This window comes from Urocitellus parryii, chromosome 6, assembly GCF_045843805.1.
Source record: "Urocitellus parryii isolate mUroPar1 chromosome 6, mUroPar1.hap1, whole genome shotgun sequence".
In the NCBI taxonomy this organism is placed as follows: Eukaryota; Metazoa; Chordata; class Mammalia; order Rodentia; family Sciuridae; genus Urocitellus; species Urocitellus parryii.
Window position 1 is genome coordinate 82,421,029 of NC_135536.1, and position 13,558 is coordinate 82,434,586.

The window sequence follows — 13,558 nt, forward strand, 5'->3', positions numbered from 1 at the left end:
ACAGCTCTGCATGAAATGGACATCCCTACCCAGTGTACCATGACACCATGTTATGTTATAATTTTATTTTATTATATTAAAATTATTGGATTTCCTTGTTTCTTACTGTTGCTAGACTATGAACTACTGACATTTTTAGAGCAGAAATACAGGTCTCATTATATACTTCTCCCCAATGTTTGGCACAATGGCATATAGCAGGTACTTAATAAATATTTTGAGTGTGGGTATATTTGCAACCTATAAGTACTCACAGTAGGGCAATCGTAGAGCAATTTATTTCAATATCTCATATCCACAGAAATAAAGCTATTCAGAAGATTCTAAAGAAAGAGCATTGGAGGGATACAGGTAGAACCTCTGCCCCCTTGTGAGGTGTCTTTGTTCTGTACCAGGTCCAAACTCAAAATTCAGCCCTTCTTTCATGTTCCACACCTGCACCAAGCAGTGTGAGTTCTAAAGGTTTGACAAAGCTGTCCTCCTTGTCTCTCTGTATCCATCTCCCCTCTTACAGAGATCCAAACTTCTCCCTCTTTTGTGAAAGATAGCATCTCTTTTCCTTAAAGCTAAGAATTAGGTAACACCTGCCCAAGCACTCATGTGGAAATGGTGGAGTGCTTGACTACAAGAATTTGTCAAAGATTTTTGTGTCTAATAATGACTCTTCCAATAATGGCTATTCTAAGATTTTTTAATCTAGCTTTTGCAATTAAAAAATATGTTATCTGGATTAATGAATGTGAGTGAAAGTGGTATGGTATTCAGTCTCCTTGTGTTTTTTTCTGACCCCCTCTATCCACCTGCGTTTTAGCAAAATAAATTAATACACATGTACAATACAAAATGGAGAGAAAGATTGTTCCTGTATCTTTGTGTATATATGTGTGTGTGTGTATACATATATACACCTACTAGAAAAAATTTATTTTATTATATTAAAATTATTGGATTTCCTCTGGGGAAAGAGGCAACTACTCTCTAAAATCAGAGCTGAATTGTTCAATATGCATCCAGTACTGCATGTGGATAAGTTTCTCTCCCTTTATTTGGTAGTATATTCATTTATTTATAAAATATTCATTATTTATAAAAGACTCACAGGTCTTTCCTGGACTTGACACTGTAGCAGATGCTGGAGATTTCACAGTAAGCAGAAACTGTATGTTTCTGCTTAACGGTAGAAATAATAAAATAATCATGGATACTACAGTATAATAACAAGATGAAAATTATACAGTGCTGTAACTTTGTAACAGAGGAGAGAGACCTCATTAGTATAGATTGGAGGGTCCAAAAGAAATCCCCCAAAAAGACTTTGAGAGGAGGTCTATCTGATGACTCACCACTAGTGACTAGAGGTTGAAGGAGAAAGTCCAGGCAGAGATGGTGGGGAGGAATTGAGCATGACTGAGAACATGAGAGCAGGCTAGTGTGGGCAGGGCTAAGGCTGGGAGGCAGGTGGGCCCAGCCCATGGAGGGCCTGGTAGACCATTTGAGGGATTGGGAACAATCTCTAAAAAGTAATGAAAGCCATTGGAGGATTTAGGCAGAAGACTCATAATGAGTGTTGTAAAGGTCACTTTGACTCAGATGCGGACAACAAATCAGAAAGCAAGGGTGAACGTGGGAAAAATAGGAAGGTACTGTGGCAGTACGGAGAGGTGTAAGGAATGTCAGAGCTCTTGGTTGGGGGGCAACTCTGGGCTAGAAATGTGCCTTGGAAGGCACATCCTAAGAAGATCACTGAAGAGTTCACCTGGAAGAGATTGTCTCAAGAGAGAACAAGGGTGGGAGGAGAAAAAATGTTTATACCAAACCCCCAAAGAATACAAACATGTAGTAACAGTATAGAAGGCTGCAGCTGCAAAGGAGGGAGAGCCTTCAGATAGAGGTCACATCCAGAGTGGAGGACACAGAACCTGAGAAAGAGGAAGCAGCACAGTGGAACCAACTCACAGGAGACTCAAAAACAGGACACTGACCAGAGGGTGGGTTAATTAGTGACTTTGGGGTGTTTTTGTGGTATCAGAATTGGGTGTGAAGTAAATATCAATGGGTCAAGGAGTGAGAAACATAAAAAGTGATTACCAGCAATTTTTAAAAGATGATTTGACTTGTAAGGGATAAGCCCATTCATAATATGCTTATTTGCTTATGAAACTCATAAGTATTAAGACTGCCAGTTATTCAAAGAGTTTGTGGAACCATTATTGCTAGCTGTTCTTGGAAACTAGAAGAATGGAATCATGAACAACTATCCAGTCTTTCTACTATATGAATATTTTAAATCAATAATGAATATTTTAGGTAGCATCTTACTGTTCAGTACACAAAATGATTTTTTATATATGTGTTAGTTTTCAGAAGATCATATGTATCAAGAAACTCAAAGTCCAAAAGGTATTAAATAATTTTCCCAGACAATAAAGGATAGAGAAAACTAAGAATAAATAAATATATCAATAGATTAAGAGTAGTTTAAAGAGCTGGGGTTGTGGCTCAATGGTAGAGCACTTGCCTAGACGTGCAAGGACCTGGATTCGATCCTCAGCACCACATAAACATAAAAAAATAAAATAAGGGTATTGTGTCCAACTACAACTAAAAAATATGTTTTTTTAAAAAAAGAGTAGTTTAAAGAGGTAATTTTTCTAATGTATCAGTTTTTCATGTTTATGTCTAAATGTGTATATATAGATATATTCATATTCATGGCTTTTTTCCCACAATTAAGATTGCTCCAAAGCTGTTATTTTACATTTTTAAAACAAAACTTTAAATGTCTTTTTTATATTTCTCTTGTCAATGCTGGGTAGTTTAGTAGGACACTTATTTTGGTAATACTCGCTGTTACCTTTTGAAGATAGTCTGTGTTTGATTTCTCAAGTGCATGTACATCTCAAATCCATCTCTTACTTCAGATCCACAGCTTAGTAAATAACTGTTATGATGAAGAATAGTTGCACATAACATTTAAAAATTTACCTTATAAAAGGAGCCCAGATGCATGTCTTTCCTTTCGTTCCAATGTGAAACTATCAGTTTATTATAGTTCCAGTTTGTATGAGTTTTTACTAATCTTTTTTGGCAGATTTTTGAGATGAAATCACATTCTAAATAATTCACCCATTTAAAGTATGCAGTTCAGTTACTTTGGTATTTTCACAGAGTTGTCAGCCATCATCACTTTTAGAAACATTTCAGTACTCTGAAAACATACCTTGCACCCCTCGGCCAGTACCCTGGTCTCTCCCTTTCTGCCTCTTCCTCTCCTAGCTTCAGGCAACCACTAGTCTACTCTGTTGCTATAGATTTATCTATTCTGGACACTTCATTGAAGTAGACTAATATAATATGTGGTCCTTGTGATTGTCTTCTTTTACTTATAATGTTTTTACTTATCATAATCGGGGCTTATCCAAGTAATAGTATGACTTCATTCCTTTGTATGGCCAAATAATATTCGGTGTATATTTAAAGTACATTCTATTTATCCATTTGCCAGCTTGTGAATCTTCAAGTTATTTATACTTTTTGGAATCTGCCAAAGCTCTAGTAACTTAGCAGAGTGTTTTACTTAGCTTTTGGGGGATAGACACTATGTATGTACAGACATAAAGTGACACTTGTATTTGTAAATACATCTATGTATTTACAGATTTATTCTGAGATAACATTCTGACCCAAGTACCATGTGTCTAATGCTTCTGTTTTAACCCCTAATATACAGATAACTGTTGAAGCTTTTTAACCAATTTAAATACAAATGCTTCTCTCTCTCTCTCTCTCTCTCTATCTCTATCTCTATCTCTATCTCTATCTCTCTCTCTCTTTCTCAATTTATTTGTTTTGTACCATGGATCAAACCCAGGGGCACTTAACCACTGAGCTACATCTCTGGCTCTCTTTTATATTTTATTTAGAGACAGGGTCTTGTGAGTTGTTTAGGGCCACACTAAGTATTTGAGGCTGGATTTAAACTTGAGATCCTCCTGCCTCAGCCTCCTAAACAGTTGGGATTAAAGCTGTGTGCCTCCATGCCCAAATGCTTGCCTTTGGATGAATACTTCTTAGAAATAATTTGGACAATGATATTGGCTAAATACTCAGACCAAAGTTAGAGAAAGAATCCCTTTGGTTGCATGCATGTTCTCTACAAATGCGCCATTAATGCACAGTTGTCCAATTTAAGCCCAGTAATTTGGGCTTTGAAGAGCTATTTGGCATAAAATACCATACCAAATAGTCTAGAGGGTCTAGTGGTCCCCTTCAAAATCTATTCTGCGTAATACTTTCTTGGGCTTTGGAGAGCTATTTGGCATAAAAGGGGTCTAGCGGTCCCCTTCAAAATTTATTCAGTGTAGTATTTTCCCAGAATAAATGTTTCCTTTTGCCCCTGCCCACCATTCTCACCCCAGAATTGCTGATAACTGTAATGCCATTCACTATCTTACCATGCCATGCTTTAAAAACCCCTCAGAACATGAAATATGTGCTTTTTATTTTAAGGTTCTGTCATTTGTTTTTACTTAAGTTAATTGGAACTCTCCCTTTACTTGACATTTTCTATGTGGCCTTTATAAAAAAAAACAGTATATATATAAGACAGCTACAAAATAGTACATTTGCCTTTTTGCCAACCTTTAATATGCAAATGAAGAATCTAATATTTTTTAATATGATTTTAATCCATCCATAGAAGTTCTTGAATTGGTCCTGGCCAAAGTAAAATATAGCTGTTTTTATTTTAGTATTTTATAATATTGAATTTCTTGGTATTGCCTTGAACTGAATGATAAAGATGAGAGTAAAGGTGTAGAGATAGAAGGAAAGAAATCACTCACATGTTTGCTTCAGTTCATATTACAAGGAGCAAAATTTACTGTGTGCCATAGCCAGTGAGAAGTATGGGTGACCCATTGTCTGCTACATTGTCTGAGGAGAGGTGCCAGTCTGTTTCCTTCACTGCCATATCCCCAGTACCTGGTTCAGTTTGTGGTAGGTTGTCTACACTCAACAGGTATTTGTTTAGTTGATGTATTTCCTGAATGAACCCCTTTATGATAAACTCCTTAATGAACTTCCTAGGCCCTTGACAGTCTGAATCTGAGTTGTGTGTCTCACTTGAAGCCCACTGATACAAGACAAAAATTCGCTGCAATCAAATAGTTCTCTCTGTTGCTGCAACAATCCTCTATGGTTGTGCTTTGAGCATGGAGCTTGTGTAAAGGACAAGGGTCTTGTACAACTGAGGAAGAAGTAGATGTGGCACAGGACCATGGAAGGGTAGGGTGGGAACGAGGTAAGCAGAGAGAAGAGTGGATTCCATATTAGAAAAGCAAAGAGCTTAGATAAAAATGGGTTCTGACTTTGAGAGGTTCTGGATTCAGTCCTTAACAATGGGGGAAAAATTCTGATTTAAGTGAGCCTATAGGTCCTTCAACTTATAGGAAAGGAAATATGCTCTGGCCTTCTTAACAATTTCTTTTATACATTTGATCTATTAAAGAGATTAGATGGGTATTAGATTTTGATTAATTATATTGGAGTCTTGCCTCTGTATTCTCCTATCTTGCTTTCAAAATGGCTCAGTAAATTTTATTCCTTTGTTCTTGGGGTCAAAAATAAACAATAGATAAACATGTGTGTGACCTTATAAACCTGACATCTGGAATCTTGAAACATTAAGGCTGCGTCATCTCTTCTACCAAAACATTTCACAGCGTTTTAACCTTTAAATCAGGACTTTCTCAATTTACTCTTCATTATCGCATTTGGTATTCTAATATTTGTTCTCTCATAAGGATTACTTATTAGTAGCGAACTTTAGAAACTAATATCTATTTGATAGTCAAAAATTGTGTAGAGATGAAAATAAAAGAAGCTGGAGTGGCTATGGCTTTTGACCTTGAAACGCGGGGCACAGCCTGTGTCTGGAGCAGCGTTGGTGGTCTAGCAGCATTTTCCAGGAGTCTTCCAGTTGGACAATGACCAGCATTAGTGGAGTGTCCATGACCTCTCTCCTTTATGCACTGGCAGTCTCCAGTGTCATCATTAATTAGTCTTCAGGTCTTTCATTTGTCCACTAGAAAGCTTCTCAAATAAGCCAAGTTAATAAATGGAAGTGGATGAGCTGCCTGGCCACCGGAACATGCGACCAGCGGAGATGGTTGAAGGGCGGCTCTCCCCCTTTGATTGTATGGAGAAGCTTAATTCTAATAGGCCACATGAGAGTCCCAACCCGTGGGGGCATGGAGAGGACCTCCAAGCACAGCAGTGGAGCTGCTGCCATGGGTCCTGGTTTCAGTTTCTAACTGAGTAGCTCAGAGGCCCAAGGGGCTTGTTTCACATTTTGCTTCATCTTTCCCTAGGAGTTGGCCTGCATTCTTCAGTGATCTCACTGAATTTCAGCAAGGGAATGAAAACCATTATCCCTATATTCTAAACAAAAGATTTTCACTATGACGTATTTCCGTAAATAGAATGCACAGCATCTGTAGCACATAATCCCCAAAGCCCTGACTCTCCTGCTGTTCTGGCCATGACATGTTTCCCAACCAATTTTACTAAATCGTAAAAATAACAAATAATATTTATGAGCCTGCTTCCTAGTACCAAACATTCTGCACACATCACATGCACTATCTCACTTAATTCTCATATCATACCTGGGGGAGAGGGCTCCTCATTTTTCAGATGAGAAAAAGAAGCCACAGCCAACCTGAGCCCAGGTAGGTCTTGATCTAAGTACAAACCCTTTACCACCCCATGCTATGGTCTCATAAAATTTGAACATTTTGATGGGCTCCCCATGGGTTCTGTCATCACAGGACAACAGGAAAGCTGAAGCGATCAGCCCTTTTAATTCAGGCAAAAGTGGAAGTTTTGTTTTGGTAATTGGGGAAATGAGCTCTGCCTTTGGCTTTTCTGTGGCTGGGGAGAAGTCACTTTGAAGGCATTATTGGCATGGCTTCAATTATTTCCTATTACTAATTTGCAGGTAAGCCTCATGTTATTGGTGTTCATGAAAAATAGTCTTATAAAAATAGAATTATTGGAATTTGCATAATATTGGAAATTGCTCTGTTTGCATTTGAGGATTAAAGAATTTAAAGGACTAATTTATGAGAAATTCTGATTTCCTTTAAATATGGCTACCTGTGTTCTCAGTCATAGCTGAATAACATGAGAAAATTTATGTTGCCATGAAAGTTCATTGAGAAGTGCTGATTTTTCAAAGTAGAAGTCTTTCAAAGTCAGGATGGTGATCTTTGGCTGCCTTGCTTATGCCTCACCAGTGAAGTGGTAGACATTGCTTGGGTACTTAAAATTCACTAATCCCTTTCACACAAGATTGGGACACCCCAAGGTGCTTGACAAGCGAAGAGACTGAGACCCTTGCCACATCTCCTGGAGGAAAGGAAGGCAGGAGTGAAGAGACAAGCAAGTCACACTGTGACCCTGGAAAGCCTGCTCTGCATCTGGGTCAACCATGCTAATTTTGTTTAGCCTTTTCCCACATAAGAATCTAGTTAAGGTGTGGAAATCTGATGCTGTGGCCAGATGCATAGACCCCTCTAGAGAAATTTGGGGATAAGTAGGTGAAACCTGCCTAATAATTTCTCAGGTATTAATGTAAGCACATGAAAAAATGTAATTAAAGGTAAATATAAGCATTATACAGAAGATACTATAAATGCTTTAAAGATATGAAAACTGAATTGGAAGAGGCCTTATGAGAAATGGTGGATCTCAGACTTTTTAGGATGAATAAGGCTATGTGGAGAGTTATGTGTGAGGTAAATGAAGACATAAATGGAGACATGGAATCAGAAACATTGTTTGATCAGTACACTTAGGAAACATTGAATGGTTTGGTTGTGGTTGGTCTAATACATGTGAGAAATAGAATTGAAAGCTGGGCCTGAAATCCCAGACTTGGGAAGTTTGAATTTAATTGAATTGGCAATGAGAGCCAATCATTATATTTTCTTTGAATTTTTAGGAAATAATCTTTCCTCATAATTTATAGAGACCAGAGGAAACCTTAAAAAGCTCCAAGTTAACTCTTGATGTCTTCCCCCTGAGAGAGAGAGTGAGGGAGAGGGAGAGAGAGAGAGAGAGAGAGAGAGAGAGAGAGAGAGAGAAGGAACAAATGAACAAGAACAAAAAGATACTTTCCCCACTCTTCACCATGTCAGTAAATGGCAGTATAAGCCACCCCTGCTCATCTTTACCCTTCCCTGTCCCTCAGCCCTAGTTGAATGCATCAGCAAGACCTATTTGTTCATCTCCAAAGTATGTTCCCATTCTACCAACTCCTTCTCCCTCTTTCTCTTCTCTGAGGTCACACCCTGTTTTAGTCAGCTTTTTCACTGCTGTGACTAAAGGATCCGACCAGCACAACTTTAAGGAGGAAGAGTTTATTTAAGGACCTAGGGTTTCAGAGGTCTTAGTCCATAGAAGTCCAGCTCCATTCCTCGGGGTTGAAGGTGAGGCAGAAGATCATGGAGGAATAGTGTGACAGAGGGAAGCAGCTCACATCATGGTGATCATCAAGCTCCAGATACATAATATATACCCAATAGCCACACCCCCAATTAACCATGTCCTCCAGCCACACCCCTCCTGCCTCTAGTTACCACTCAGTTATTCCTATCAGTGATTAATTCACTGATTGGGTTAAGACCCATACAAGCCAATAATTTCTCCTCTGAAACTTCTAACATTGTCTCATTCACGTGTGAGCTTTTGGGGGACACCTCATATCCAAACCATAACAAATCCCTGTTTCAACAAAAGAAAAATGGTAAGAAGGATGTACTTGCCATTTGGCCACAAAATCCATCTACTTGGAAGGAGCTAAAAGGAAATCTCATAATAATAAGAGAAGTTATAATATAGCTATAGTTGAGAAGACAAATAAGCTTAAAAAGATAAAAGCATAAAAACAAATATTTTGAAATGACATTTTGGCTGGTTTTAAGGAAATTTTTTCTCATTTGTCCCAAAGTAGAATTTGTATTTTTCACTTTGGTAGGTCATTTTCAAAAAGAAAATCAGTGTTTACATTCCAATGGACAGGACTTCCTAAATATCATTGGAATAGTTGTCAGAATAATGGCAAATATTATAAATAAGCTCTCTTTAAAACTTTTGGAAAGTAATATCATCAATAGACACAGCCTGAATTTAGGTATTTGTGTTCTGTGATCCAGAAGTCTTATCATAGGATAAATCCCTGGGTACCTCCGAGAATGCAGTTTCTTCTGAACTCGACTCAGAAAATGACAAAGGATTCCCTTAGACCGTGCTTCGATCTCTTCCAGTCTCCCAGAGTTGTCCAGGATTTCTACAATCTGGTTATCAATGTTGCAAATGACAAGTGTCATATACCTACTTTCAAAGGACACTTTGAGTGGGCCTTTGCATTTTCTGTGCTTCTGTACTGACATGTTTGTTACTTTGCCTGTAGAAAATGTTCTGGGACACTAGTTCTGAAAACATCAAATTATTGATTAGTGTTTTCCCCAGCGTAAAGTTCCCTTCCCTATACCTTCCTTCCAAAATGACTTATCTTTGTATTTGTAAGTTGTTTCAGGATCTGGAGTACATGTTTGTTCATTTTATAAACTAGGTGACATGATTTCTTTATGGTAAAAATGCAAGGCTTTAATGTGGTTTCTTAGATGAGCACTTACCAGTAATTCCTGACCATGATCAAAAGACAAAACTGGTCATGACTTAGTTCTAGCTTTGAGAAATGCAGACTTTCTTTCCCCAGTACATTTCTACAACTGACCTGAACATATAAAAACCTTGAGGAGATGCCTCTTACCTGGGTCACTGGCTTTTGTGATGGTGAATTCTAGATTTTGGTTTCCATCTACTCAAATCAGAACTCTCCAGTTTGAGGCAATTTGATTATGAATTCTAGATAATCTCTCTGAAGTAAATCACATAAAATTATTTCACATATATTAGTAGAATATTAACAGAAAGGGTAGGTGGGAAGCATTAAGGACAGACAGTGTCCTTCCTCACCTGAGCTTAGTTCTGATGTTGAGATGTGTATGTTACCCTGAGAAATCACTAATTTGGTGGTTACAGGCAACTTGAATGCCTGAAAACTTCTACAAAATCTATTTTAATTTCTACTTTGGAGTATGAATCTAAAGAAGGTCAGGGTCCTTAATACCCTGGCTTAAGTCCTTAAATAGTTTTTGCTGCTTTATTTTGGGGAAAGCAAAAGGTAGAATATTTTACCTGTTCCAGGTCAGAGATTTTTATGGGTATCTAAGAAGAAAATTGAATGTGATACATTTGCTTGTTCTTAAAAACAGGTATAGGATGAACTCCTTATTTTTTTCCCCCTGGAATTTGGATAAAAAGTGATTGGCAAGGAGTCTACACACTTGATGTCTGAGTGCAAAGCACAGGCCCTTGGCTTCTAGAAGGAGCTCAGAAAATGTGAATTCTTGAGGTAGTCTAATTCTACACTTCTCTTTACAGCAAGTGAGAAGCAGATGATGGTGGTGTGCAAGGAGTCCCCCAAGGAGTATCTTCAGCCTTTCAAGGACAAGCTGGAGGAGTTCTTCCAGAAAGGTAGGAGGCTTTGTCAGCCATACATACATGCTTACAACATCCTTCACCTCATGGATCTTTTGCTGAGGGCCTCTGCCATTTCTATCCCACCACCAGCCCCAGTGATTCCTTTAGTCAATCTTCCCAGGGTGGTTACACTCTCAGCGTAGATGGAATGTTCTTATAGCTTTTGTGTCACCTTTCAAGACTGTTTAATGTTTTAAATCCTTTATTGTTATTGTTATTTTTGTAAATTTTTTGAGAGCAAAGATTTTTTGTCTCTCCATGGAGATCAAGGGGATCCTCAGTACATGTTAACTGACAAGCAACTCACCTGCAAGGTTTACATAGTCATGCATCTCAGGTTTGTGGCCAGCTGTCACAAGTGGGTGGTAATTATCTTCCTGGTTTAAGAGTATAGCAACTTTGAAACTAGTGTTGTATTTTCATTGCTTTTCAAAGGGGGAGGCTGAGGCCCAGTGAATGTGATATATCCAATCACTTGGCACTCTTTGACCCTTTGGGTTGTAGTAGATGGAAGCAATAAGCAGGAGGCAACAACACATACTAAGAAATCTTAGCAGGTTCTGTTCCTTCCTCCACAGCTTTGTTAGGCTTAGGGAGCTTTTGTTGACCAAAGTCCATGAACATGAATTTAGGTATTTCTTATTTTAATTTCTCAATTTCAACTTAAGATGTGAAAGAAATATAAGTGTGGAATGTTTGGTTGGAGCATTTTCTTTACTCGAAAGCCAGAGGAAATGCACATAGGAAACTTTGGGGATATCTCAACATGCTGTTTCTATTATTGCATAAGGCCACATGATACCACACCATCAACAAAAGACTGTTAGGCAGAGTGAATTCACAAAGTATGGCCAAACCACTTTGGGAATTGGCAGGGAAATTCTCAGCCCATGAGTCAGAAGAACTCCATCCCAGATGCTCCCTTTGTGCATAGATCATTGCTCCCTCCTCTGTAATGAGGGGTTATTTTGTTGAAGCGGAAATCAGAGTTGGCCACTGCTAAATGTTATATGTGATGGGGGGGGGGGTATTGTGATCAGGCTCAGTACTATACTGAGAGCATACCATGATACCAACATATGGGCTGTGTGACTTTAAGTGTTTGTGTGTGTGACTTATTAAAGGAAATGCATTGCTTTATAATTTTACCAGGTAAATTTAACCTAAATGGCCTTAAGAAAAGCATGAAATGTTTTCCTTTGCTGACCACTTCATAATGTCTGTTCAATATATGTAGAATTAACTTGAAATGAGGCTTATGTGTACTTGGATTCCATTCTTATTTTTAACTGCTGTTATTGCCTATCTGGAAAATTCTACAATGTGTATATTGGGGTTTTTATCTGCCTGTATGCTTTAATGACCTTAGAGTCCCTCCTCTTCAAACCAGCTCACATCTTAAAACACTTATTTTGTAAATTGTATTCTTTTGTTGAAAGGGATGAATATGAATAGGTGTAGAACCTTGATTCTGCTAAGTTTTTCAAGAAACTTCTGATCAGGGAAACAAGGGCTGTTCTAAGAAAGCCTGAGAGCCATGTTCTTAATGCTACTGTGCACTAAAGTCAGGGATAGATTTAAAAAAAAAAAATTAGATACCCAGAACAAACCAGATCTACCACCAGCATCTCCATGGGTGAGACCGATGTTTTTATTCATCAAGTGATTCCAATGTGGATCTCAAATTGAGAACCACCATTGTCAACCTTAGTTCATTTTTAATGTATAGTCAAAGATAAACATGCAGAGCCTCCCATATTCAAGGCCCTGGGAATACTAAGGTCAATTATTCTCCTTGATCCTGTCCCAAGTACTGTCTTATTATGAGAAGATCTATCATTGAACACAATCAGTCCACCGTGGAAATAGCCTGTCAGTATGACCTTATTAACTGAATGTGTAGAAACAGCAGTCTGGAATCAGAATGTCTGATAGGGTAGACACTAACCACATGTGGCTGTTGTGCAATTTAAATGTGCCTAATCCAAGGACCAGATTTATAAAAATCATGTAAAAATATTTCATTTCTGTTTTTTTTTATATATTGATTGCAAGGTAAAGTGATAATGGTTTGGGATATATTAGATTAAATAAAATGTGTTGCTGAAGTTAATTTCTCTGTTTTAAGTGTAGCTACTAGAAAAATGTAAAACTCTGTTGTGATTTATATAATATTTCTATGGGAAAGTGCATAAACATGGTCCCTGGGCCTTCCTTCTCTCATTCCTGCACTCTCCTCTTCATATTCTTTCTGTGCCTTCTCAACCTCATTACTAAGGTGCAGAGTCTCGCAGACTAGCCCCACACTCACTTTCAAGCTGGGTCCAGCCATTGTTTGGTGGCCAATTAGAACTACTTTGGCAAGGGCATGCTGCCACTTCAGACCATTCCTCTGCAGTTAAGAAATACATAATTGATAGCATTGTGATACAGTTAAGGGGCTAGGGTTTTGCCAAGTTGCAGTACACACAAATAGAATTTCTCTTGGGTACTATTTGGAGTACCAAATAGTAGTTCCTTTTTAATGTGGGTTTTCCAGTGATTCATAGAAATTGTAGGATTCTCTACCTATCACAAATATGCATTATTCTCCCTTGATAATCAAAGTTTTATGACAGTTTAAGTGTAGTATTCCATCTAAGGCCCCATTCATTATAAGCAACACCATTATTGCATCTCCTACCAAGGAAGAAAGATTGTTGCCAATTAAGCCAGGATGTGCAGATTATGAGATGTACCCCAACATCAGAAATGCTGAAAGGTGAAAATCCCATGCATTGTGGAGTTGAAGTGATACTATTATTAGGCATGTAAAATCAGAAAGTAAAAATGACCCATGCTTCCAGGGTATGTCAGGAAAGACTTTCAGCAAAGGAAACACTCTGTTCAAACTTAAAGAAGATGGTGATATTGATGACAATGACAGTATTCACCGAGTGTAACTATA

The 13,558-nt window shown here is 38.1% G+C and overlaps 1 protein-coding gene across 3 annotated transcripts in view; it reads left to right on the top strand.

Annotated features, from left to right (window-relative positions):
• The window catches only part of Fmn1 (formin 1), a 368,173-nt gene that overhangs the window by 263,198 nt on the left and 91,417 nt on the right, over positions 1–13,558 (top strand). For all 3 annotated transcript variants that reach the window (XM_026392750.2, XM_026392761.2, XM_026392768.2), the window contains one exon: positions 10,513–10,605. In XM_026392750.2, the coding sequence (XP_026248535.2) occupies positions 10,513–10,605 (93 nt within the window). The remainder of the gene's footprint in view (positions 1–10,512; positions 10,606–13,558) is intronic.